General features: G+C 32.4%; 1 protein-coding gene across 1 annotated transcript in view; it reads left to right on the top strand.

Moving 5' to 3' along the window:
- Positions 1-26,327, top strand: part of MTX2 (metaxin 2) — a 59,230-nt gene extending 32,903 nt beyond the window's left edge. Inside the window, exons 4-10 of the mRNA XM_054562590.1 lie at positions 12,608-12,680; positions 16,225-16,301; positions 17,593-17,685; positions 18,182-18,220; positions 18,611-18,736; positions 19,808-19,884; positions 25,851-26,327. Coding sequence (XP_054418565.1) covers positions 12,608-12,680; positions 16,225-16,301; positions 17,593-17,685; positions 18,182-18,220; positions 18,611-18,736; positions 19,808-19,884; positions 25,851-26,034 — 669 coding nt within the window. The 3' untranslated portion in view covers positions 26,035-26,327. The remainder of the gene's footprint in view (positions 1-12,607; positions 12,681-16,224; positions 16,302-17,592; positions 17,686-18,181; positions 18,221-18,610; positions 18,737-19,807; positions 19,885-25,850) is intronic.
- Positions 26,328-27,173: the final 846 nt, after the last annotated feature.

Genomic DNA, 27,173 nt, shown 5'->3' on the forward strand with positions numbered 1-27,173 from the left:
TAACTGGATTAGGTACTTAATTTGTCACTTCAAGAATGATACCTAACACTTTTAATTTGTAACCTTAGCTACATTATTTCAATTACAGGGTCTGCAGCTGTTTGATATAAAAATGAATTATTTTGTAGATAGATTTGTTCATGGGTTTTAATTTTAAAACATGCCTCTTCAGTAAGGTGGAAAATAATTCTTCAGTTGTCATCACAGCTTTTCCTTTGTGTCCTATAAAACAAGATATGAATTAAAATTCAGAACCGTTTTCATTTTGTGTCCTGAAAATGGCATTGCATGCTTTAGAATAGTCCTTGATGGATCTTTATATAAAATATTTCAGATTAAATTATGAAAAGAATAGCAGCTTTGTCCTAAAGAAGAAAACCTGAGTTCTGCTGTCTAAGGATAGATTTACCTAGTTGGACTGAAAATGGATTGATTGTTCACTGTCTAGAATTTGGATAACTTTGTTAATGTGATTTACATACATTTTAGAAGCTCTGTTTATAATTCCTTAAATTCCACAGTGTTAATTAGTATAAAGCATCTAATCTTTTGAAGATTTATTGAAGATAGCTCTTTAAAATTTTGTATTATTTTTACATCTTTATTGGGAAGCAATATTGACTTTCTTGTTTAAGTGCAATTAAGGAGTATTGCTATGTACTTTACTTCTAAGACCAATTGTTCGTTTTATTTTTGGAATAAAGAAGGGGAAAGAAGATAGTTGTTACTGCTTATTGGTAAATGATTCAGTGCTGAGTTACCATTATTTTATTAAAATGAAAGGAATATATTTTATATCCTTGCCATTTACTATTTAGCTTATCCTAAGAATTTCCAATTTTGTGGGTTTTTTTCTGTTATTGTTATTTTCTCATTTGGGAATAATTATTTCATCTGTAAATAACAAAACTTCAAGATGTTCATTATAGGACCTAAGGAAAAAAAAGGTTTCTTTTACTCCCCAACTGTTCTTTGAGACTAGCCAGGCAACTGGTATTGCATTAGGTTCTTGGGTTACAGTAATTATTCTTTCTGTTCCTTTTCCTATTTTATAACTCTTTCACTTAATTTCAACCCTACAGCTTACTTTGATTTGTATTTATTCTAACAGGGAAAGCTTGTATCTTTTCCTGTTCTGGTTATCGTTTTTGTTGCACTCTTTCTGAATTTGATTTTTTTTCTACAGCTGTCAGATGTTGATGTATCTAAAACTGAGTCAAATATTCCAGGAGTAGTTTTCAGGTGAGAGTCGTGTTAAGGAAGGTCCTCTGATGTGAACTGTCTTCGTGTGTGCTCTCAATAGCATTTCATGTTTTTGGTAACAATTTGCTCTATGTAAAGCTTATTTATACATATTGAATTGTAGCTTCTGATGATTTCTGCACGACTTTTTTTTTTTTTAAGTTGAATCCTATTACAGTTTTCTAAAACATTATCTGCTTATTGATATTTGTAATTTTATTCATATAAAAATACCTCTGAATTTAACAAGCGTTATATCTAGTTTTTTAAAGGAATGAGCTTTATTGTAGATTACTAGTTTTCTATGAACTTATGTTTGTATTTATTATGAATATCAATATCTTATTAAGCAAATGTTTATTGAGCACCTATTGTATGCCAAGGATAAAGCAGTGGATAAGATAGACATGGTCAGTATATACTAATGGAGATTGTATTCTGGAGGTGGAGGCCCTTTATCATTTCATTTATCAGTTTCATCAGCCTGTATTAGTTTGGAAAATTATTCATAAGGTAAAAGTTTATGCCAGTATTTTTATCCTTATGTTTTTGCCTTGTTAGAAAATATTTTATATTATATGGGGTTCATATTGAAAACAGAAATCATATATTTACCCTTTATTATTCTTTTAAAAAGTGCTTTTGGTTATATTCCTTTATCCTTTTAATATCTATTTAGAGATATTTATCTTAATATACAATTTTGTTATTTTGATTATAAATAGTATTTTACATTACAACATCTCAATCTGCTTAATAAATTATTTTCATTTTAGAAATCAGAAAGCTTATGAAGAAAAGGAACTTTCGCAAGCTAATACAGTCAGTCACCAAGGTTCCACCGAGAGAGGTCTCACTGGGAGGGTTCTGCTCTGTTCACTCCATTCTGTTCTGTACTAACTCTCAAGACTTGGAGAGGACTCCCAATTTTCAAAACATACCCTCGTCTTCCATTTAAACAATTTGCTTCTTAGGTCTATATTCTGTTAGGATCCATTAAGTTCTGCTAAGGCACTTAACCAGTGACAATTAAGAAGTGGGAATGGGCTAATGGTTTGTCTACTCATGAGAGTGGTATGCCTTAGGGGTCAGCAACAGAAAGTCAGTTGCTCTAAAAGATGGCGAGGAGAGCAGCTCAGTGAGGCAGCACCCTCCCCGTACAAATGTAGGGACCAGGGTAGGCCTGTTGTTGGCTGGCTTTTTCCATTCACCTGGGGTTGAGCCCTTTCACCATTTTCTGATCTTTAAAAAAAATAATGCAATTAAAACAAAGGATATTTGATATTTTAATGTTTTTAATGTAGAGTGTATTTTCTTGCTATCAGATTTATTGTTTTCTGTAAAAGAAATGAATGACTTTTTTGGCTTTACCTTTAATCTCACTCATTTCCTCCCCAGATTTCTTTCTGGAATATTATTAGTATATTTCTGCATGAATAAAGACTTGAAGAAACTAGATATGCCTAATACTTGAGATGTTTTATTTTTGTTTGATTTGCTCATTAGTGTTATTCTACTTCCCTACTTACATTAATCATGAGACCTGTGTATTTTTAATCTCCTGAAGATTGAGCCATAGTTGCTGAGATTTTAAAGGACTCCTGCTGACAGTGGCTTTTTCATGTGTCACTCACTTCTCACTAAATTTTCAGAAGATTTTTGCTCTAATTGGATGGTTTTTTTAGCTTCCTAAAGCTGCTTATTTTAACCAGGTAGTTGACTTTTCACTTGATGGGTTGTAGATACAGGGGACAGAAATGCCCAAAGATAAAAACTGTCCTTGTGTTTTTATTCTCTATAATATCTGTAGCTCTACCAGTTTCTTAACACCTTGACATTATACACCTGCAGGAAAGTGTTGACAAAGATCATATTGATCTGTATGTACTTCTGTCATTTCCGTCCACAAAAGAGATGTGGTGGCCTTTAAGATTAGGCTTCCTGATGTTTGAATAGAACCTGCTTGTCTGGTTGCAAAGAATATAGTTGTACATTAGCAACTCCAGGTCTTTGAAAAGAAAGCAGAGTTGTCATTTCCTGTCAGAGGTCTTAACAGAGAAGTAGTAACTGAAGAAGAGCATTTAAAGACTCCCGAGTCTCCCTCCTCCCACCAAAACCTGCTCATCCCAGTTTTTCCTATTTTTGTAAATGGCCATTCCATCATTCTGGTTGTTATGTCAAACTTTGAGTCACCACTGGAGTCCTCTCTTTTTCCTATATCCACATCCAGTTATCAGCAGATCTTTTTGGCCCTACCTTGAAAATATAGCCAGAATCTGACTTCTTACCACCCCCATCACTTCCACTTTGGTTCTGGCCTTATCACTTCTTGCCTAGATTATTGCAAAATCCTCCTAACTAGTTCTCTTCTCCCACCCTTCTACTCTCTACAATCTCTGTGTAAGCTCTTTGTAGTCCTTTAATGTTAGTCAGATTCCACCAGTCATCAGCTCAGCACCTTCTAGTGATTGTTCATCTTACTCAAAGTAAAAAGCCAAAGTTCTTAAAATTTTATCTCTTTAAGTCCTACGTGATCTCCTGGTCATCTCTCTGATCTCACCTTGTACCACTCACTTCCTTACTTTCCAGTTGTCACACTGGTCTCAGGTTATTCCTCAAACATGCCAGTTTAAGCACAAGATTGTTTCATACCTTTGAACTTGGAAGGCTCTTTTCTTAGATATCTACATGACTTGCTCCCTAACTTTCTTCAGTTTTATGCTTAAATGTTACCTTATTGGTGAGCCCTTATCTGACCACTGTATATATAATAGCAGTACCCTCATACTGCTTTATATTTCTAAATATAAATAACATTATAAATAATATATAAATTAACATTATTTTCAGTTATGTATAAAATATGCAAGGAATTACCATGCATATTTTCTGGTTTATTTGCTTATCATCTGTCTCCATGACCTGGAACAGTCCCTCATACATAGTGCATGCTCAGTAAATATGTATTGAATGTATGAATGAATAAGTACTTTACACTTAGTGTTCTAGATATTCAATCTTGTATCCTTCTATAAGTTAGTTCACAGGAAGCTATGCATTGGACCACATCAATTAGCCTTTTGCATGCCTTATTGGGCTATGTTTTGCTCTTGGCCTTTAGAAAAAAAATTACACAAAAAAATTTCTGCAGTTGGTGTATATTGTCTCTGGTCATTCAGTAGCCCCTATAGAAGATTACAGATGAGAAATGTCTTTTGGAATTTAATATAAGAAGTTCAGCTGAGGAGTGACCCCATTCTTTTTTGAGGGCTTTGAATATTTCATTGATAGATTCACCACAGTTTAATGAACCAGTCTCTTATTGATGGGTTATTGGGGGTATTATTATAATTAGTATTTTGCTACTATAAATTGGGCTTGGGTGTGAATATCTTTACATTTATCTTACACAATTTTATGCAGATATGTCCATATGATGTATTTCTCACAATATAATTTCTGAATCAAAGGATATGTACATTTAAATTTTGGCAGATGTTGCCAAAGTGCTTGTCAAAAAGAATGCATTGATTTATACTTTAGCCAGTGGTTGAGTATAAGTTTTGTGTTTAACTTTTTACTAAGCAGCATTTTTAGTTATGTTTTTATTATCAGAAGATTTTGTGCTTCATTTAAAGAAAATTTTATGACTAGAACTAGATTTACTGAGTTTCAGAGTTCTCTACTCTTTATTTTGTGATTTGATATATTGTTCAAATTTTCATTTTGTTTATTCATTAAGCTAATTAATTGTTACCTGCCAGTTATGTACCCTGCACATAAATGGGAATTAAAACAGGAAAGCAAGCTTCTGAAGACAGAGGGATATGAAATGAGAAGCAAGAGGAAGCCTTGCCACCATGTTACTGAAGGATTGCTGTAATAGGATCCCTGTCTATATTCCTGATACTCTTGTCAGCTGCAACATTTGAAAGGTTTCTTTCAACATATAAGCCACTAGTTGTATAATCTAATGAAGGCAGTGCATTGTTACCTACAATAACAACTTTTGAATCTAAGATTTAAGATATTTGTAAAGTTGAACAGATTGTTAAGAACAAGAACTTTAGATTTCCAGCCTTATTTTCAGTTATGTATAAATATTTTTTATTTCTCAAAACCAATTTTTACAAAAAAAAAACTGAGCCATAGTTTCCAGAAGATATGATTCAGAAATGATTACTGAAAAAATAGAATTTAGAATCTTCATGGAGTATCACAGGTGTCATCTTCTGGGACTGTTTCTAGAATTTTTGTGATTTAAAAGTTCTCGATTTATATTTATAAAGAGTTTAGAGTCAAAAGGTGTAGTCCTTTTATGTTTACTTTTTCCTTTCTCATACTAGCAATTGGTGATATATTGTATAACCTTCTTGGCTTGGTGCTAGGAATTTTAGAGTCATATTTGCTACTCATGTTGGTGGACATTGAGTTGTTCCCGGTACTTGACTATTAGGGATTAAGCTGCTATGAACATTCTTGTATATGTATGTTAGTGGTTATGTGCCTCATTTCATCTTGGAATATGAGTATATCGGGGAGTGGAATTGTTCGCTGATAGGGTAGGCATATGTTTAGTAGTAGATGCTGCCAAACAGTTTCAAAGTGGTTGGACTGATTTACCTTCCAACCAGCAATATATGGGAGGCTTATCCTCAGAAAACTGCCTAAGATTCCATCCTTACCCCACCCCAGTGCTGATACCAGAGACAGCCACTTTCAGTCCTTACAGCTGTGTTATTTTTCTAGGTTTTTACCTCTATATTTCTAGGTAAGATGTTTGTGTTGCTATTTCATTTCAGTATTAAATATTCAGTGTGCCATGAATATATTCTTTCTATATGATTTTTCCCCCTTGAGTAAAGAATTGCTTTATTTAATTCATTTGGGTAGTTTTCTCCCCAGAACTCTTTGACTGAACTGTAAAACTTGCCCTCACAAAGGCCAAACATATCTGGTCCTTTCCTACCCAACCCCCTCCCAGCTTTTCTCTTGGAAATACTACCTTTGAAACCTTGGTCCCTACTTTAACTGGGGCAGTTCCTTTCTTGGCTGGCTTCAGAGCTGTTTTCTTGTGATTACTATTCACCATTGCCCAGGGAATTCTTTTTGCTTTTCTTCTTCTAATTTTTACTTATTGATTTGAGAGAGAGACAGAGAGAGAGAGAGAGAGAGAGAGAGAAGAGAGAAGAGACAGAGTCAGAGAGAGACATTGATTTGTTGTTCCACTCATTCATGCATTCATTGGTCAGTGCTTGTAGGTGTTCCAACCTGGGTTGAACCTGCCACATTGGCCTATGGGGATGATGCTCTAACCAGCTGAGCCACTCTGCCAGAGCTCTTTTTGCTTTTCTTTTATATTGGAACCCCTGTTTTCTGGGTCCCATATTTTCTTCTTTGTTTGTTATTTTTATTTTGTGTAGCATATTCTTCATGAGGCTGCCTCCTGAGAAAGGGTACATGGGAAATAAAAATTTAAAGACCTTGCTTGGATGATACTATTTTTAATTCTGTCTTCATACTTGACTTGACCGATACCTTGGCCATATGTAGAATTTTAGGTTGACAATGTTTTTCCTTAGAATTTTGAAGGCCTTGTGTTATCGTCTAGCTTTTAGGGTTGCTCTTGAGTCATTCAGTGTCACCTGTTTGCTCAGTTTTTTGTGTGCTTCGCTTATTTTTCTTTTTTTTCTGTTCTCTCCTTTCTTCCCTTCTTCCATCCCTTTCTTCCTATATGCTTTGATCAGATTCCTTAACTTCTGTGTACCCATTTTCTTATCTTAAAATGAAGATATTAGTTATACCTCCCTCATAGGGCAAAACTCTTATGCATATACCTGGCCTATAGTAAGTGCTCAATAAACATTAGCCATTATTTTTCTTTGACGTCTTCTGTACTCTACATTTTCTGTTTCCTCTTAATTCCTTTTTTGTGGTTTATTTTGGTTCTCTCTGTTTGAGGCTTTCCTCAAATATCTATTGATCTCTGCTAATAATTTATATTTAAGAGTGAGGCACTACAAAGCTGATGGGGAGATGAGGGGCTTTTTGACATATGGGCTTCCCTGTAGACTGATTGCACAGTGAGCTGCCACTTTTCTTGGCCACTATCCAACCCCACCCCACCTCCACCCCTAATAAAACCGTCAATATCTGTAGGTCTTTTCTACAGAGATATTCAGGAAGGACTTAACTTGGCTGCCAGGGGTGCTGTGGGTCTCTTAATCAGTCTATACTTACTTTCACTTAATCTTTTCAGTGTGACACTTTCCTTTGCCCCTCCCCACTCTGCTGTGCTTGGATCTGGAGTCAGGAATCTCTGGTTGGTTTTTTCCAGAGACTGAACCTCTTTTATCTTCTACCAGATTGGGGGTGGGGCTAGTTAGGTATCTGAGGCTTAAACAGACTTTCATCCAATCCTCCTATTTTTATTCCTTTCCCTCACCTCTGCTTTCGGTGGAACTTGACTTCTTCAGTTTTTGAATCTTCTTATTTCTATGATGCAAATGTACTGATTTTCTCTACTGTATGTTCTTAGGTTTCAGTTTCCTCTGCCTTGCTGTGCCTGCTTCCTGTCCTACAAAAATGGATTGACATCTCTGGCCTGCTTTGGTCTCCTCTCCCATCATTTGTGTCTTTCTTGGTTTATATGTTTTCAGTTTCTTCTCTTGTTTTTTGAAGGGTTTCAAAGATAAATGTGTAAGTTTGATCCTTCATATTTAATCAGTTATCAGTGATCTGATGTTACTTTTTTACCTTTACTTATTTATTTTTTTTTAGGAAACAAAAAAAAAATTGACACCCTACCTGTTCAATGATTTCTTTTTAATGTTAAGAATTTGATTTATTTAATGTGTTGAAACATCAAGCTTATTAAATTTCAGAGGCTTAGAAGGCAGGTACTAGGTATTATGTTCTGTGTGTGCATTTGCGTGTGTTTAAAAAAATTACCTACCAAGTCATGTGCTTAGGTATTCAGTAAATTTATATTCAAAGAATGAATATATGTATACACACACACACACACGTGTGTGTGTGTGGGGGGGTGTATGTATATGCTGTAGTTGTAATTTATTTATTCTTTAATTTTTAGTGTTTGCTGACCATTTTAGCAGTTGAAGTTGCTCAGCAAATGAATAACTCCTATAATACTGAAGTTGAAAATATTATGGTGTTTAATGTGTCACTGTTAACAGAAGTTGATTGTTCACTTGCAGGGTGTATGGGCACTGAATTGTTAATGCAGATTGCTTTTAATGATCACTTTGAGATGATGTCAGCCTTTCTTGCTAAGATGTCCTTCGTGTGCTGATTACCATTGTTATAGACATACTCTGTTCAGTAGAACTTTCTGCAGTGATGTAAATGTTCTGTTATTTGTGCTGTCCAATAAATAGGCTATCCACTAGTCACATGTGACTTTTGAGCACTTGAAATGTGGCTAGTGTTACTGGGGAACTGAGTTTAAATTTTATTCAACTTTAATTCATTTAAATTTAAGTTAAATAGCCACAGACCACTAGTGGCTATCATATTGGACAATACAGTTTATAGATCATTATTCTGATAGAATGTGCTAAGCTTCTGATTTAATATTTTACATTGTCAATCACTTGAATTAGTTTGGAATAAAATACCCAACTGAGGAATAGGACTTAGGTGACTCATTCTCAGTTTTATTATTGTAACTATTGTAGAACTACATTTTCCTTTGTATTTACATAAGAATAAAATCATGCAGATTGTGATTTCTGAAATGAAAGTAAAATGTGTTTTAGGTTGTTATATCATGAATGTTTTATTTGGAGTATTTGGGGTGCTGGTAAGAGATTGAAAATGAAAATTAAAGGTGAAAATATTGTACTACTTTGGAACCTTTTGGGGATTTTTCTTCCATCCAACAAGAAAAAGGGGAAATGCTGTGTGAATCAAAGCCTGGTTTGGTTTTAGAGTTTTTATGTTTTTGAAGACAGTCATGGTAATGTTCTGTTTTGCATCTTCAAAGTTTGGGTGGAAGTACTGTGTTTGTGACACAGACTTCTTTGTGAAGTACAGATTAATTCAGAAAATGTCTTTTGAATCAGGGATGAAGAGTATAGTAAATGCTGTCAAATTAATCTTTGGCTAACCAGAGTTATGCCATCAATTGAAGTCTGTGGTAAGTTCAGTGTTGTTAAATTGGACAAAATTAAATCAGTTATTTATAGTAAAGGAGTAAAAAATTCACAGGATTGGAGGTATGGCTTTGGTTACAAAATATTATAATTTTGCTTAATCTTTTTAGTGAAATACACCTTTTTGGAGTATTGATTAGTACAGTTGCCACTGTGCATGTGGTTTAGCAAGATACAATACCATATTTACTATTTTTTATAGTATTATGATTGTATTAACTAACAACCGAATATAATTCAGACCTTTGAGAAGATATATTAAGCATTTCTTTTAAATGTTTTTTGTTCTTCCGAGGGCGTCAGTTCCCACTTAGTCCCTTATTCTTTGCAGATGATTTGTTCTTGCATTTCTCACAGACTGTGAACATACCCTCGTTTTCTTGATCTTCTCCTTTATCGTGCTGCAGTCATTGTCACGGACTCCGACCACCCCTTACGTTACAAAAAGTGTCCTGTTTCCTGACAAAAACAGAGTCCTCCACCTGTATTTCTATTCTGTCCCTTTTTACCTTCTTATGGATCTTGCATGTCAGTTTTTCTACCTGTTTCTTGTCATTTCAGCCTATTTTCACTGTTTTTTTTCCATGTATGTTTTAATGAGTCCAACCTTTCTTCATCATCAGTGTAGATACATATTTAATAGAAGGGAGCTGACCTCTCTAATCCCTCCTTCCTTATCTTAATTGATTCTTCCTGAAAGCTGTTTGATTTATTCTCTCTAATTCTTCTCTTCCTAGCAACCTTCCACATGATTTTGATGTATTTTAACAAGCTTTCCACATGATTTTGATGCATGCAGAACTGAAGTTGGAGAACCACTTCCCTAATCTAGACCTACAGGTCAATCAAGAAACTCACCATTATCACTATAAATCGAGAGTGCAGATTTGTTAGTGTACACTTACTCAGACACAGAGGAATCAGCTTTTGGTTGGGTAAAATGGTGCTTAAACTTAGAAAAAGTAATTGTTGGTCAGTTTATTAGGATTAAGTTTGTGAGTGACAAAAGACGCAAACATAAGTTGCTGGGGTTTTTTTTCCTCTTATAAGCACAGGTAATCCAGGTTTGGTGACTACATGGCTATCAAATACCTAGGTTTCTTTACTCTTGTTGCCCTACCATCCCCAACACTGAACTTGTACTTCATGGTTTAGTTTGACTATAGTCATCCTTTGCACATTCTAGTCAACATGAAGGAAAAAAAGGTTCCTGTTTAAGAAACTTTTTAGCAGTTGCCCAGTTAAGTCCCGTTGACCAGAATTTAGACATTGTCCACACCAATTTATAAGGGAGCCAGGGAAATAAAGTTCTTATTTCAGGCAGCCATGTGTGAAGATATAATCCATGGGTTCATTGTAGAGAAAGGGGAAAACATACATGGGGGGATAATTAAGAGCCTCTGCCACAATAAATTCTGGAAACTTCGGTTAGCTCAGTCACTAAACATGGAATACTTATTATAAGTATGCACTATCCTATGGCGGCTGTAGGAAAATGAAGGAGATTGGAGGTGGAACAGAATTACAAAAAATTCAAAATCTATTCCTTGGCTCTCTAAGACACTACATTTACTTGGTGACATCAGACATGCTGACATAGATTGCAGAGCAATGTAGGAGTCAGAGGGTATAAGTAGAGAGGGATCAGACTCATGTGGAGTTTATTTTTGGAGAGGAGCATTGCTAGTTGACTGGAGTTGTGGGAAGACAAATTTGAAGAAGAGAATTGACATACTTTTAGGCAGATGGAGCACTTTGTATTTGATAATCATCACTGTTGAACACCCCTACTACTTTGCAAGAGTCTTAAGACTGATTTCCAACCTAGAATGGAGGAAGGAATTATAATAGGTAACCCCTTTGAGAAACCTTTATTGGGTAGGATAGGCTGGTCTATTCATAGTTTTAATATAAGGTAAGTAATAGCCGTGTTTTTTATTAATTTATGTCAGCTGACATTTGACTGCTATTTATAGTAGTTTCTTCAGTTTTGAAACAGATAAAAAGTTTTTCTAATTTGTATGTGGTAATTAAAAGCATTGTAAACTATGCCTTCTGCAATTGAATAATTTTATAGAAAGAAGATAGGTAAATTTAGAGAGTAAAGAAAAATAAACCTAGGTATCATAGAAGGGAAAACAAGGGGAGTAAGCTTTGAGCATTACAAAAAATAGTGGTGAGAACCAGTCAGAAGGCCTACAGGTTTGGCAGAGTTTACTGATGTCTTAAGAACATTTTTTTAACTGATCCTTTTTTTTCAGATTTTATTTATTTATTTTTAGAGAGAGGGCAAGGGACAGAGAGAAGCATCAGTGTGTGTGGTTGCCCCTTGCGCACCCCTCACTGGGGACCTGGCCCACATCCCAGGCATGTGCTCTGACTGGGAATCGAACCAGCAACCATTAGATTCGCCGGCTAGCACTCAATCCACTGAGCCACACCAGTCAGGGCTTAAAAACATTTAAAAAGGAATTAGTATATATAGTCAATAGGATTTTGTATTTTTTCATTTAGTATTGTCATGTGGACATTTTTTTAGCCATAGAAAATTCTTCATTTAAAAGAGTGAATTTTTTTTAAATTGCATAATATTTCATGGTTCGTAATTACCATAAATGATTTACCCATTCCCGTTCCCTATTGTTAGATATTTAAGTTGCTTACAAAATTTTTGCTTCTCTAAACAAAGAAAAAATAAGTTACATTTTAGTAAATGATTAGTGAACATAAAACTGCATGTTAGGATACTTAGTATTATTGGAGAGAACTTTGAAGTAGCAGAAATAACATTTTGAGGGTTTTTTTTCTAAGAGAAGAATAGTGGGATTGAATAATACCTTATAAAATTTGAACTTTTGTCATCTGTTTAAGAAAATTAAAGCAATATACAGTATTGTTGACTTACATAAACTAATACAATAAAATAAATGTGGATAATTTACATTTTCTTTCTTAAATATATAAATGCTTAGGCTTTATACATTTACTGGTGTCTACATTATATTGATTTTTTTAGTAGTGAAATAACACTTTATTTTTGTTTGCCATACAGATCTTTCACTTTCAGTAGATTTCTTCTTTTCCAATAAAGTGGTACTGTATTAGCCATTACTTGCTTAGAAATTTTTAAAAGTTGTGTTCAAATGTGCATATACTTTCATTAGGCTTACTGTACTTCTTTTGATTTACAGGCCTTTTTGCAAATGTGTAATCTGCCTATCAAAGTGGTTTGTAGGGCAAATGCAGAATATATGTCTCCATCTGGTAAGTTTTTTTTCTTCTTTATTAATATTATACATTGATAAGATTGCAGGGCTAATCCAGTTTGTACCTAGATTTTTAAAATACCTCTATTTTTGGTTTATCCTTTGAAGAATTTCCCCATAGTTGTATAAAGTAACAATTACAAACGTGACAATATTGTAGTGGGCATGTCTGTGCATTTCAGCTCTGTGGTCAGAAATGGATGGTTAGTGGAAACTTAAGGAATTCTTTTAAATAGTAGATATTAAGAAAACACAAAATCTCAGATTTTGCCATTCTTATTTACATAGGACTGTTTCCTCTTCACAAAACACATTTTAATATTAATGAATCCCATTATTATATTCTCTAAATTATGTTCTCCCATTATAAATATGGAAGAAGAGAGATTGTAAAATAATTAAATTAACATGCATAGATCTTAATGTCATCTCTGAATGTTTTAGGTTTCTAATTCTTTTTGTTTTAACAGGTTTTAAGATACTTTTTATTAAGATTTTAGCCTTTCTGCTATTTCTCATAATCAGTATTGCTTTTATATGTGTTATATGTTAATAAAGTACAGTTTAAAATAAGAGAATTCAGATAATTTTTACATGAAATATAATGCCACACTGCTGATAAATAAATGTTAAATAGAATTAATATGATTATTATCAACTGGTTTTGCTGGAGCAGTAATAACACATAGAATTATTTCTTTATGAATAAATTTTGTTGAATATAACTGATGGGCATAAGTATGTTACATTGCTTTTTAGGGAAACATTTATCTATCTCCTCATTGTAATGATAAGTTATGTTAAATGTTTTCCATCTTAAGTTATTAAAGGTAGTAATAATTGTCAAAAACTGTGAAGATGCCCTCTCCATACACACCGAAAATTCTATGTGAATACATCCCTTCAGAGTGGGGCAAAAGTAGGTTTACAGTAGATTGTATGGAAAATAACACAATAATTAATAAGTAAGAATATAAGAATAATTACAGCTTTTATGAAAGATTAAATTTTATTACAGTTTCAAAAAGAAAACAAGAATAAACTGTTTCATGTACTCACAACTATAAACCTACTTTTGCCCTACCCTGTATTTATAGGTTTATGAATATACATTTTACATGAAAGAATTTCTAGAATTATAAACATAGACATATTTTAGACTCTTGAAGGCCATTATTGACTCATTTTGTGTTAATTTTATACATAGGTTTTGTAAACTTTACTGAATTCTGGAGAAATGAATTACATTGGGTTCCATCTCTCTTTTTCCTCTATGTAGTCATACAAAGAGTATAGAAATACATATAAAATGGTTAGTAATCTAATACTGAAGTTGATATCTTTGGCAAATAGGGAGAAGCCATATCTACCTATTTCCTAAAATGACTATACTAAAGTATCACCTAGGTAGATATCTTAGTTTATAGACTCTAAAAGACAAACATAAATATTTTAGAGACTACAATAATACATATATATATATACATAACATTCGTGCATAGAGGTCTTCTAGATAGATGGAAATGGCACTTTCTATTAAGATATTTAAATGTTATCTATAATAGTATTCTCTTTTATCATATGATTTGGAGTGATCAGGGGAATGTGTTTGATTTTATTTGCTTATTTGACCTTGTGGAAAATTTTTAAAACAGAGCATCATGGAATAGTCAAAAGAGTGCTTGGCTAAGTTTTGGGAAATTTTTACGCTAATCCTTTTGTGTCTGTCACATATTAACAGCATATTAACAGTTTCTTTGGGAAATTTGTCTTCTCTTTTTTAAGCATGGGTGACTTCATCTGTAATATGAAATGGTTGGATTAGATGACATCTGGGGCTTTTCTTTTTCTAATATTCTCCAAATCTACTTACTGGCTTGGCAACATCTTCTTGCTTTCTTCAGAAATAAAAGTTCTAAAAGTAATTATTCTGCCTCAAGTGAGAAACAGTGTCCTTTGTTTTCTTTTATAACTTTTGATTGGTGCCAGAGGATAACTGTCTTATTGTGCTTTTGCTTTGATAATAAGGATATAACATTGGCTCCACTTTTAGTTAGGCAGGTAACAGGAAACATTATTCACTTCTAATTTGTTGCCTTTTATATAACTCTTTATATTTGGAGGTATATAATTGCTAGTTGACTACCCATACCACTTCCCTGTTTCAGAATCTACAGTGCTCAAAGTATTTTTAAGAAAAATAAAATGAAATCTCTTTCTTCCAAGAACTACAAACTGGTTATTGAAAATGAGAAATACACTTTGCTCTCCAAGTGTTATACCCTAGAAATACCCTTCAGTCTAGGCATTCATTAATAAATAGTTTTCATTTTCAGATTATTTTATCTCTGAGGACGTGCACTATTTCTAGCAGTATAGTAGTTACAAAGATTTTATCCCAAGTTAAAAAACAGTATGACCTAATGCTTACACAGATAAGAATTTTTTAAAAATTTATTGCAAGATTTATAGTAATAGAAGAAAAGTAGTAGAAGAAAAGAATGTGGAATTCAGTGTTTCTGTATTGGTAACATGGATATGTCTTCTAAATACATCTATTGAGTGGTTGTGTTCCAAAAGGCCTGACTCTCCTTTGTAATGTGTTGTCCTATGGATGCAGATGACGCTTTTGTTGGTGCTGTGCACCTCATCCATTACCCTCAGGCTGACTGAGCCAGAGAGGAGTGAATCTATTGAAAAAGACCATGAAGAAGCCTGCTGTTAATGTGAACTCTATTTGAACTAGGCCTGACAGCACGGTTTATTATCTAGTTTTGGGGGTAAATTTTGTTCTCATCATCTCCAATAATCTCATCAGCTATTAGTATTTATAAGAGTGAAATAATTTTTAATGTGGCATTTATCAATATTTAGAGAAGCCAGTTTTTATAAGCATCCTACATGTTCTTTTCTCCCACATGTTGGGAACGTACTTTGTGTTATAATTCATAAACTAATACACCTTCAAGGATTGTTAATTCTCTTACTTCCTGATATTTCTGATTCAAAGACATTTATTAATACACCATTATGTACTTAAAATATTGATCTTAATGAGTACCTGAGATTTGGAAGTAGATGTAAAAAAAAGTCTTCTTAAATGTAGTTTAAAATATGGATTGATTCATTGTACTCTGAAGAGAAGACCCAGCTGAATTTTTTTGAAATCTATCAGTGGTCATGAAACAGTGTCTGGGTTTGGTTCATGTAATTTGAACAAATAATATTTATAACTATAGAGTGATTTGTTAGTGTTAGCTCTGAAAAGAGAATATTGTGGTCTGTTACTATATATAAGTGAGAATTCTAGGAATGAATAACTCAAATTGTTCTTTCTTTCATTTTAAAATTAGTCAATAGTCAATGTTTAAAAATTTATAGAATTTAACATGCACATTTAACTAAAATTTTCAAAAGTTAAGAGTTTTGTGAAATTCTGTGTTAATAAAATATATCCCAGTATTATATTAATTTCCTATGTTTATTAGTACAACCTTTAATTTACTGAAAGTGTTTTCACACATTTTTTTTTCCTTCAACAGGTAAAGTACCATTTATTCATGTAGGAAATCAAGTAGTATCAGAACTTGGTCCAATAGTCCAATTTGTTAAAGCCAAGGTAATAAAAAAGATGTTAAATGCATTTGATCACAGCCACTCTTAAATAAGTCAGTCATTCATCATTCTTTAGCATGACTTAACATTTACATTGATTTCAACCTAGTTCTATAAAATGCCAATATAAACTACTGGAGAAATATTTCTAAAATGTAATTTTTAAAAACTAATGCTAGTCAATGGCAAAAGAGGTAATTTGGTCTTTACAAAATGGTAGATAATTTTCTAACTTCTGCTTATGAGAGTTCTGGTCATAAATGAAAACTGTTAGATTGTTAAAAATGTCAAGTTAACCTTTGAGAAGGGAGATATAGGATCTGTTTAGAAGTCAAATGTATTGATTTGTTCATTTGAATTATTCAGTTTAGATTTTAATAGTTATTAATGGACAGCATCCATTAACATTTTGGGGAAAATTCTTCCAGACTTTCTTGTCTCTTTACATACATAGAAAAGCATAGATCATACTATTTTTAGTTATTTTGCAACCTGCCTTTTAACATCAATATGTTTGGAAATTCTTCCATGTTTATGACTAAACACACACACAGACACACACACACACACACACACATATTTATAAATATTTATAATTTATATTTTACCCTTTTATATTGTGTAGTGTTCTATTATATGGATGTATTATAATTTATTAAGTCTTTATTGATAGACACTTTCGTTGTTGCCAATATTTGGTTGTTATTCAGTGCTAAGATAAATATTCTTGTACATACACCTTTGTACACTTGTCAGATTATTTCCTTAGGATAAATTCTTAAGATTGATACTGTGATGTTATAGGATATGCATTTTTAAAATCTTAAAACAGCTTGCCAGATTGAACTAAAGGTTTTATCATTTTATGCATTCACTCATTACTATAGTGTGTTAGAATTTAAAAATTAGTATCTATTTCCCTATACCTTTATTTATTTTTGACCACTTTATAAGCAATACATCAGTATTTTGGCATTTATTAGTAATAAGGTTAGTGTCTTAAAATAACAAAGTTTATTGACCATTCTTATTTTCTTCTTTTGCGAAATAATTGATAATGTAATTTTATCCTTTGAAAATTATTTTTATAATTGCAAATGCTACTTATTAATATTTTGTAGCAAGAGAGTATTAACTCTTTTTTCATATAAAATAATTTTCTTTTTGGAGGCAGTTTGGAAATTCATTCACCATTTGCAGTAAAAAGATTGATGTTATATTCCTTGGTAGTAAGATAACTGAAAGTTTTTGTATGTTTAATATGATGCTCTTAAATTTTTTTAAATTCCCTTTAGGGCCATTCTCTTAGTGATGGGCTGGATGAAGTCCAGAAAGCAGAAATGAAAGCCTACATGGAGTTAGTCAACAACATGCTGTTGACTGCAGAGGTATAATAAGAAATAATAGGTCTTGAAAATAAGCTTTTTCTTTCATAAAAGATCATCTTTTCTTATGGGTTATTTTAAAGTTATTGAGAAATTGGAAAATAGTGAAGCTATTCTTGGGCTAGGCTACTTACCCAAATTATTTGATCGTTATCTTTGAACAAATTGCCTGACATTTTCAGTTCTGATTTTTCTGTTTGTAAAAAGGAGTGATTTTTGCCCACTTAATTTTACTTTGGCCTTGTGAAGTTTACTTAAATAATAACTATAAAATACTTTAATGGTATTTAGAGATGTACTATATGAATAAAAAATATTAAGTACCACTATCAAATTTAATAATTATGTATAGCAACAGTAGTGAAGAAAAAAAACTCTCATACAGATGTCTTTTATAAAATTGGCTTATAAAAATTACTGTGGCAAGAAAGAACTTTCTTTTTATCCATTTTCTCTTTGGTAATTCTAAAGTTTCAGTGACTGTTTCTTTTGTTCCTAGTTGTATCTTCAGTGGTGTGATGAAGCTACAGTAGGGGAGGTGAGTGGTTCTGCAGCATTTATCTTAATTAAAATTTAATGAGAAAACACTTTTGCTCAGAATTGTAAGTCCCTGCTCATAAATGAAACATTGTGGGTTTATACCATTAGTGATATAGTTTTTCACTTACTTTAATTTTGCTTGCACATACATTTTAGGGAAGCAATGTGTCACTGTTTGATATAAATGGTTGCAAAGTACATAAAAGTTTATATATTTTTAAAGGGAATGCTTTAAAATTTTAATTTTTTAGCTTGCGAGCTCTATATATTTTTTCAGATTGCTCTATTTGTGTTCTCTGACAATTTATTTCCCTTAAAATTCTATTTGTAAAAAGAGTCTTTGTTTTTAGAAAGAATCAATGTTTTTAACAAAATCTTTTTGCTCTAGATCACACATGCTAGGTATGGATCTCCCTACCCTTGGCCCCTGAATCATATTTTGGCCTATCAGAAACAGTGGGAAGTCAAACGTAAGATGAAAGCTATTGGATGGGGTAACAAGACACTGGACCAGGTCAGTTCAGATTGAAGTTCTCAAAAATCCTTTGTGCATTTAAGATGAACCTTTAAAACATTAGAAATTTGTTTTTTTATTGGTAGTCCTTTAAAAAATCCCAACATAATAAAAAACTAACAGAACAGTTGCTCTTATTTTCTTTGACATGAAGTAGTTTTGTTTTATAAAAATCACATGCTTATTGTAAAACAAATTATATAATACAGAAAAATCCAAAAAGGAAATAAAAATTGTCTGCAATCCTTCCACCTAGAAATTGCCACCATTAACTATTTGGAGAACATTTTTCTAGATGTCTCTTAATAACATTTTCCTTAAGTGGGATCATATTATACCTACCACTCTATAACCTGATGTTTTTCCCATTTAACCACACATTGTGGTTATCTTTTATGCCAATAAATATTGATCCGCAGCATTAGGGCTTTAAAGAAAAAACCCTGTTAAATACAGTGCTTAATATATCTTTTTCTTTTTTGTCTTAAATTTACTGAAGTAGCAAGATTAAAAAATACAAATCTTGTCAAGGTCATGAGTTTGTGCATCGTTAGACAACTTAGTGTTTCTTTTCCACACCTCCCCTTAGTTCTAGCCAGCCAACTCACTTCTGTGTTCTGGGATTAGGTAAATGAATAGGGATGGAGTAAATAAAAATCCATCTCCAGTAGTGGAAAAACAACTGAAATGCTTTGCTCATGGTGGGTCAGCAGTGTCATCTTTATTAGGCAGGTTTTTAAAAATATATACGTAAAGTCATCTGAATATATGGGTTTAGGAAAACAGTTTTTGTAGGAAGTGGAATTTTGAGTTAAAACTTTCTTGATAATAATCGTTATAAGTAACTTAATTGTACTTGCACTTAAAAGAAATTAGCTCTCCAATTTCTTCATATTTCTTATATAGAAACTATTATTTATATTATATGTGACTTATAGTCTGATTTAAATGTGTTATAAAAGATTACCTGAATTTATATTTTTGTTACAAATTGTAAAATAACTTGTTTTAGATATACTTTATTGTTTTACTAATTTAAGTATTTATATTTGGGGTCTATTGCTCTATTAGGTCTTAGAAGATGTTGACCAGTGCTGTCAAGCTCTTTCTCAAAGACTGGGAACACAACCATATTTCTTCAATAAACAGTAAGACATTTTTTTTTTAAAGTTAGTTTCTTTTCTATATTGTTAGGTTTATAAACTTATTTCATCATAGGGGAACCGTTCTATCAAGACATATTTGTGAAAAGATTTAGTTATATTTAAACTTTTTTTTTTCCTTTATTAAAAATTTAGCACTTCCTGGGTATCAGGCATAGTGCTAGGCTCTGGGAGACTCAGATTTCTAAATGTGCTTTTTGCCATTGAGAATTTCTCTTAAAGGCAAATGTGTAAAGCAGTCATTAGTGTGCCATATGATAAGGTTCTCCTAGAGGTAGGTTAAGATTCTATGTATGGAAGTATGACATCTTAATTAACAGAATTCTGAACCTGCAAAGTACTATTGAAATATGAAGTATAACCATACTTGTCTATATAAGGTGATACTCTGGGGACTAGAAAAGTGAATACAGCTAAACAATAAAAAATATTTTTGGATGAACAAGCATGATTATGAACTTATCTTTTAAAAGTTAGTGAAAATATTTGTAAAGTACAGAAATGAATACAAAGGATATAGATTAAATATTTGTGTATATAGGTTAATTCATGTCTCACTAAGACAGATTTTTTTTTGTAATTTGGAAAAGAATATCTAATGTAGGCAAAGAATGAATTTTCTTTTTTTTATTTTAAAGTTATAATTGTAGTGTATCAGAATCAGCTATCCTGTGATCCAGTTTAAGTTGGGCTTAAATTAGCATTTTAATCTCAGTGGTTTGCTTAGAAAATCTAAGCTTTTCTTGGCTTTTTAATAAAATTTTCTTGCTTTTTCAGTTGATTAAGTTTTATTTGCTATTATTTATTATATATCTTTTTTGGCATTCATCTTCATATCCAACATCATTTTGTGGAGAGATAAATATTTGTAGCAAAAATGACTATTTGATAAGTTGGAATATTTAAGTTATATTAATGTATATCACATATAACTAATATTAAAATAAAATTGGAATCTGTTGATCTCTGAAGGAAGGTCATAGAGTTCAAAAGCTCTAGGAGCTGAAAAACTCAGAAGCATTGTGTTTTATTGTTGGAAGTGCATCACTCTGTGTTAGGAGTTAGTTTTGTTATACACACTGCCTTCATGGGAAGCCAGGAGAATAGATCTAACCTATTTATTTAAACATAAGATTTAGTGGAAATATTAATTTTTTTCTTCATAAGGGAACAATTATATTTACACTTGTCATAAAAAATTAAAAATCTAGAACAGTTGCAAAACTAAAATTCCCTATTAAGGAACTGTTTAACTGATATTAAGTTGTAGGTTTTTGAAATAATTTCACTTTATATGAAACCTAAATAAGCATTTTTCCCAAACAGTTATGACTAAAGAATAGAATAGATTTAGTTTCCCAATTGTTAAATAATATAAACATGCAAGTAAACTTCATTTAGGAAAAAGTAACTGGTATTTTCACACTGTTGTGGCAAAATTTTTCTCATTCTTTTATCTGTTAAAAGGCCTCTGGCTTAAGTCAGATAAATAGTATTGGATTCCAAGTGAGAGGCCCCGAATTCTATTCTTGGCTCTTAACATATACCAAATTTCAGGAGGTTACTTTATTTTTCTGTGTGCCCTCCCTTTACCCTTTTAAATTGGAATCCATTTTTCCCATAGCCTACCTACTGGGGATATTGGGAGAGCTCATGAAAGAAACCCAGTAGTTTTACTTGATGAGAGAAAGGGAAAGGGTAGTTAGGAGATATCTTGCAGCAAGAGTAGTAATTGAGAAAAGAGGACAGTGTTGCTGGTCATATTTTCCTTGCATCTTTGCATTGTTGGTTAGGTTCCGCTTATAGGTGAGCAACACTGAAAGGAAAAGAAATCAACAGAGACAAGAGGGAAGGGGGGGGCAGGGAAAGGGAAGGGAAGGGGAAAGTCAAGGAACATATAGCAAGGACTCATGGACAAAACCAAAGGGGAAGAGCTGAGGGAGGGAAGGAGGGAGGGGGCAAGGGAAAGAGGTGGGGGGGAGGCAGAGACAAATGTATTTAAAAAGTAAATAAATTAAAAAAAAAAAGAAAAGAGGACAAAGCTAAATGGTAGAAAGGTAAAAGAAAAATGAACTTGAAAAATATTAGAAATAATAAAAAGTAGGTACTAAAATATGTGGCCTTCAAAATATGTAGCGCTGGTAGCTTTAAGTACTAAATCATATTTCTGAAATGCAATAAAAACAAAATCTGTACTATGCTATCTTGCTGTTAGGTGATATCTATTAAGACACCTACACAAAGACTACTAGGTCATTTGTTCAAGTATAGAGTTGGAATTAAAAAATAAAACTTTTCTTAAAATGGTATTTCGACGAGACCTTTTTAATACAGGGAAGATAGAATAGGAAAAAAATATATTTTTTCTACATGTAATTAGGATAGAAAGAGTTACAGAGATTCTAAAACATTTATGAGCTCCTCACAGGTCTGTGTTTTTCAAACAAAACCTGTTAGTTGGAAGAAGCTCAATAAATGTTGGTTAAAACTAGGTTAAGTTGAATGAGAGATTGGAAAAGGAGTTAGATTTTTGGAAGAAAAAATACTGCTAGTAATCATTAAGTAAATGGTAAAATTTGAAAAGATACCTTCATATATAGGTGGGAAAGTATATTGAAGATAGAAAATTTCAGGGAAAAATAGGATTTTATTGAGGTTTATTCAATTAAGAAATCACCAGTTAAGAAAATTAAGGGGAAATAGCTAAAAAAAAAAATCCACAGGCAAAATATGGGAAACATTGATGACAAGGGGCTTGATTTATAAACTTGAATGACATTCCTAAAGATTAGTGACCAGTATATAAATAAAGGATATGTAGATTATTTCTAGTAGTATGATGATACAGGTTAGTAATGTAAGGGGAAAAAAAGATTAGAGAACACTTAGACAAAATTAATGTTTTTGAAACTAGACTGATTGTGAAAGGTATCAGAAAGAAAGAAAAACATATTGCATCATAATAAATGAAGAAAAAAAGATGAGTGCAAAAAAGATTTTACATGGGAAAGGTTAGGAAAACATTCACATTTTACAGTACTGTTTTTATTTTAATATTCATGTGAAATAATAGTAGATGAGTGACAGAAATGTGGAAAGAATGGACTATGTAAGATAGGAGGCAACAAATTGCCTTGGACTTCAAAAGTATATTTATCATCCTGGAATATTTTTCTAATAAAAAGTCTATAGGGAGCCCTGGCTGGTGTGGCTCAGTTGGTTGGGCGTTGTCCCTTAAAGTGAAAGGTTGCAGGTTCAGTTCCTGGTCAGGGCACATGCCTGGGTTGCAGGTTCAGTCCCTGATCAGAGCTTGTGAAAGAGGCAACCAGTGTTTCTCATATCAGTGTTGTTTTCCCTCTCTTTCTCTCTCTATCCCCCTCTCTCTGGAATCAACAAAAGAAAAAAATATTAAAGTCTATAAAAATAAATACAATAATACATATGAAAGATGTTAAAAGTCTAAGGGGGAAGAGTTGCTATCTATATCTCAATTACAGAATTACAATCCACCAGCTATTTAGTAAGCTGAAGGGTGGAAATGTTAGTTTTCTCTCCATGTGGTATAGGAAAGGTAATTAAAACTGAAAGTACTTAAAGATCTTGGCTTGATTAAACAATTCAGTAATACTGGGTTAAGTCTGTTTTTTTGTGCTTGTCTTGCATACGAATTGCAAATATTTTTCTGAGTTTATGCTTTTTTAAAGTCAGGTTTATTGTAGTCTAATTTACATACAGTAAAATTGACACTTTAATGTGTGTAGGTCTGAGTTTTAGCACTAGAGTGTAGTGGTGTTAACCACTGCCATAAGACTTGAGGTAATTGGTAACATATATGTCATAGTCAACAAATATAAATAGTTGCTGAAATTTTTAAGGATGAAAACAAATATGCATTAAAATGTGTGTGTGTGTGTGTGTGTGTGTGTGTGTGTGTGTGTGTGTGTTTTGTTTGACTTTTGTGTATTGTATTCTGCTTCCTGTGAGATGTTCTAAAGTAACTGGCCACAAAGCTGCTACCTTTATGTAACTTCAGATCAGTTTTTGTATGCTTGTTACCTATATGCAATTCAGCACCTTTTGAGTTATGTGGATGTATATTTGCAGCTAGTAACATTATGGCCACTTCAGGGGCACTTCTAGACCAGTCTAGGTTAAAGGTACTTTAATACTTGCACTCATTCAGAGCCTTCACTTATTGATAAAGGATGTCCATCTATACTTGGAAGTTGCATCAGGGAATATATTCACCTTTTTAAAGCTCTAGTATGAAAAGCAAAGGGTACTTAACCCTAAAAAAAGATTAGGAAAATAAATTCTGCATTGGCGAGATAAGATTTATCTTTTAAGAAATATGTTTAGGGATATGGAAGAGTTAGTAGGGATATGGAAGTTTATCTTCTCACAAACTGCCTCAACTCTACATTTATCCACTTTCTACCTCCTTGGTTCTTTTCAGGGATCCATTTGTTTTTGATAGTTCATTTGTAGTGATAGGATCATAGTGCTATTAAATCCAAGGACACTTGTGATTTTTTTAAACTATCCTGTTGTCTGTTCTCTTAAACATAGCCATAGACTGTATATCTGACTTTGATTAAAACTTCATAAATGTGTCAAAAGAAAGAGAAGGATTTGAAGGAATGTAAATAAGTATTATTGAAAAATTAAGTATTCTACACACCTTAGGCAGGATGCTTTCTTTTCTATTTCATTTATTCATTCAGCAGATTCAGTTCCTTAGATATTTTGCTAAGAACTGGAAATATAAAGATATGTGCAGTGTTACCTCTAAATAGCTTGTCGTATAATGGGGATGGGGATAGTTAAATTAACACGGTTATACTGTGGTGTGAAAAGTGCATCACCTTTTTATTGATTCATTTAATGTATGACTCAGGAGTTTAGGGGAAAGACTAGGACCAGAGACAAATATTTAGGGATTGGTGGCATGAAGAGATATTTAAAGCCATGGAACCGCATAAGTCCATTCATCAGTAGTGATTAAGGCCACTTAAATAGTAAATGGTGGCATCAGGATTCACACCTAGACTTGATGGATCCCCAGATTTGTTCTGCCAAACAAGATTACCACACATATTTTCATTCAGGTGGGCTAACACGTGTTTTCTCAAAAGCTTTATTACCATGGGACTAGTGGCAGTAATTAGTTCATAATTAGGAGGGATTTTCTCCTTTTTGTAATGCTGTGCTAGCAATTATTTTAATATACTATAGATTGGTGATGTCCAAACTATAGATCATTAATAGTGAGATAAATTTCATTTTTTTTTGTTAATAATACATAAAGGGAGAAATTCTAGAAAAACATTTGTTGAAGCCATCTTCATGACCACGTCTCTTTTAGAAAGCTAAGTTACTTTAAATGTGGCCAAATTAAAATGAAATTATACTGTTAATATATGATTGGGTAATCAGGTGTAATTTTGTTGTCCCAGCACCACAGTAAAATCCTCTGTGCTTTGACAACATTTTGTTTATGCATCACTTAAAGCACTTACTAAATTGTGTTGTGTTAATTTATGTTTCGTATCAATGTCTTAGAATATTGTTTTTTTATATCTAGAATCTGGCACAGTTTCTGGCACAGTAGAGACCTGCTATATTTATTTAGTGAACAAATTAATGAATAAAATGAATATGATTAATTACACCAGTATTATTTTAAGACATTTAAATAATACTACTACTTTAAAAAGCAAATCACACAACTAGCAAATAATAGTTTGAAATATTTTTTTCATATCTTGTAAAAAACTCTAAGTTAAAACAATAGATTCTATCAAGTTAGGGTAGAATTTATTTCTGTGATTTTTTTTTTCTTTTAAACAGATGAATAAAATCTATTTTATTTGTGTTTTTAAAAGTTGTATATATCCTACCATATAAGTGAAACACTATTTATGTTACTCTCATTTCTACTTTTGTTTTAGGCCTACTGAACTAGATGCCCTTGTGTTTGGCCATCTGTACACCATTCTTACCACACAGTTGACCAATGATGAACTTTCTGAGAAGGTGAAAAACTATAGCAACCTTCTTGCTTTTTGTAGAAGAATTGAACAGCACTTTTTTGAAGATCGTGGTAAAGGCAGCTCATCTATCAGATTGTCTTAGAGTTATATGTTAATTTTGTTATTATTATAAAAAATCGAACTTTTGAAATGTGTTACTTGAATGACATGATAATGGTATCAGAATTTTAAAACCAAAACACTGCTTTTCAGAACATCAAAAACAAACTACATAGTGTATCTTATTCGTGTACTTTATGCTGCTGTTTATGTGCACCCTGAAATAATTCCGAATGACTTCATTTGATATGTTAAACTCTATATCTTGAAATTTTTGTTTCCTTGAAACTTGTATGCATATAAAAATAAACCTTTAACAACTGTATGGCTGATGTATTTACTTGATCTCTCTGAAAGCCGCTCTCTGAGCATAAACAGTGTCTTTTCTAAGGCAAGTAATTTGTGTTCTGACTCCCAAGGCTACTTTGCTAGATACATGGTAAATCTGGTCATAGGAAAATGTTCTTAACAAGTTATGTGCTTGGAAAATGCGAATGATTTACACGGTGATTAAATCCCAGAACAGATTACCACTTAAGAGCACTCTTCATATCTAAACCTGATTGAATTTAAAAACATCTCACCAGAGCAGCTATAATTTATATTTGATAAAGGGATAGTTTCAGGGACGTTATTTTTTGAAACTTTTTATTTTGAGACGAGAATATTTTAATAATGCTCTTTTATTCCTTTTGTGGAGAAGGGAGAATAGTTTTCACAGAAATATTAATAAGTTTATATATAAACACAAAGGATTATATGTTGTGTCCCTTTCAAATTTTCTAATATTTTAGGTAAAACCAGGGATGCTATAAACAGTGAGATGTAAAAATCACTTCTTGAAAATTTCTAGAATAATAGTACTTTTATATTTTCTTTCTAGGTACCAAGCATTTTTAAACTTGTTTAATCCTTACAAAACAATGCAAAGGTATTTATCCCCTCTTCACAGAAGAGGAAACGGAGACAGAAAGAACAGTACCTTGCTTGAGGTCATAGAGCTGTAAATGGCAGCTCTGGAATTCAAGCCCAGGCAGTCTGGCATCTGTTTGGCTTTTAAGCAACATTATACTTTTTTTTAAGATTATAAATTTACACTATATAAGGGGAATTTTACATTCTCCTTAGTTAGATCCCACATAAACTTTGGGTACTCTCTTTGGACTACAGTTGTTATTTATT

Source organism: Pteronotus mesoamericanus, unplaced genomic scaffold (genome assembly GCF_021234165.1).
Source record: "Pteronotus mesoamericanus isolate MK-2021 breed Mesoamerican mustached bat unplaced genomic scaffold, CSHL_Meso_final scaffold_651, whole genome shotgun sequence".
Classification (NCBI taxonomy): domain Eukaryota; kingdom Metazoa; phylum Chordata; class Mammalia; order Chiroptera; family Mormoopidae; genus Pteronotus; species Pteronotus mesoamericanus.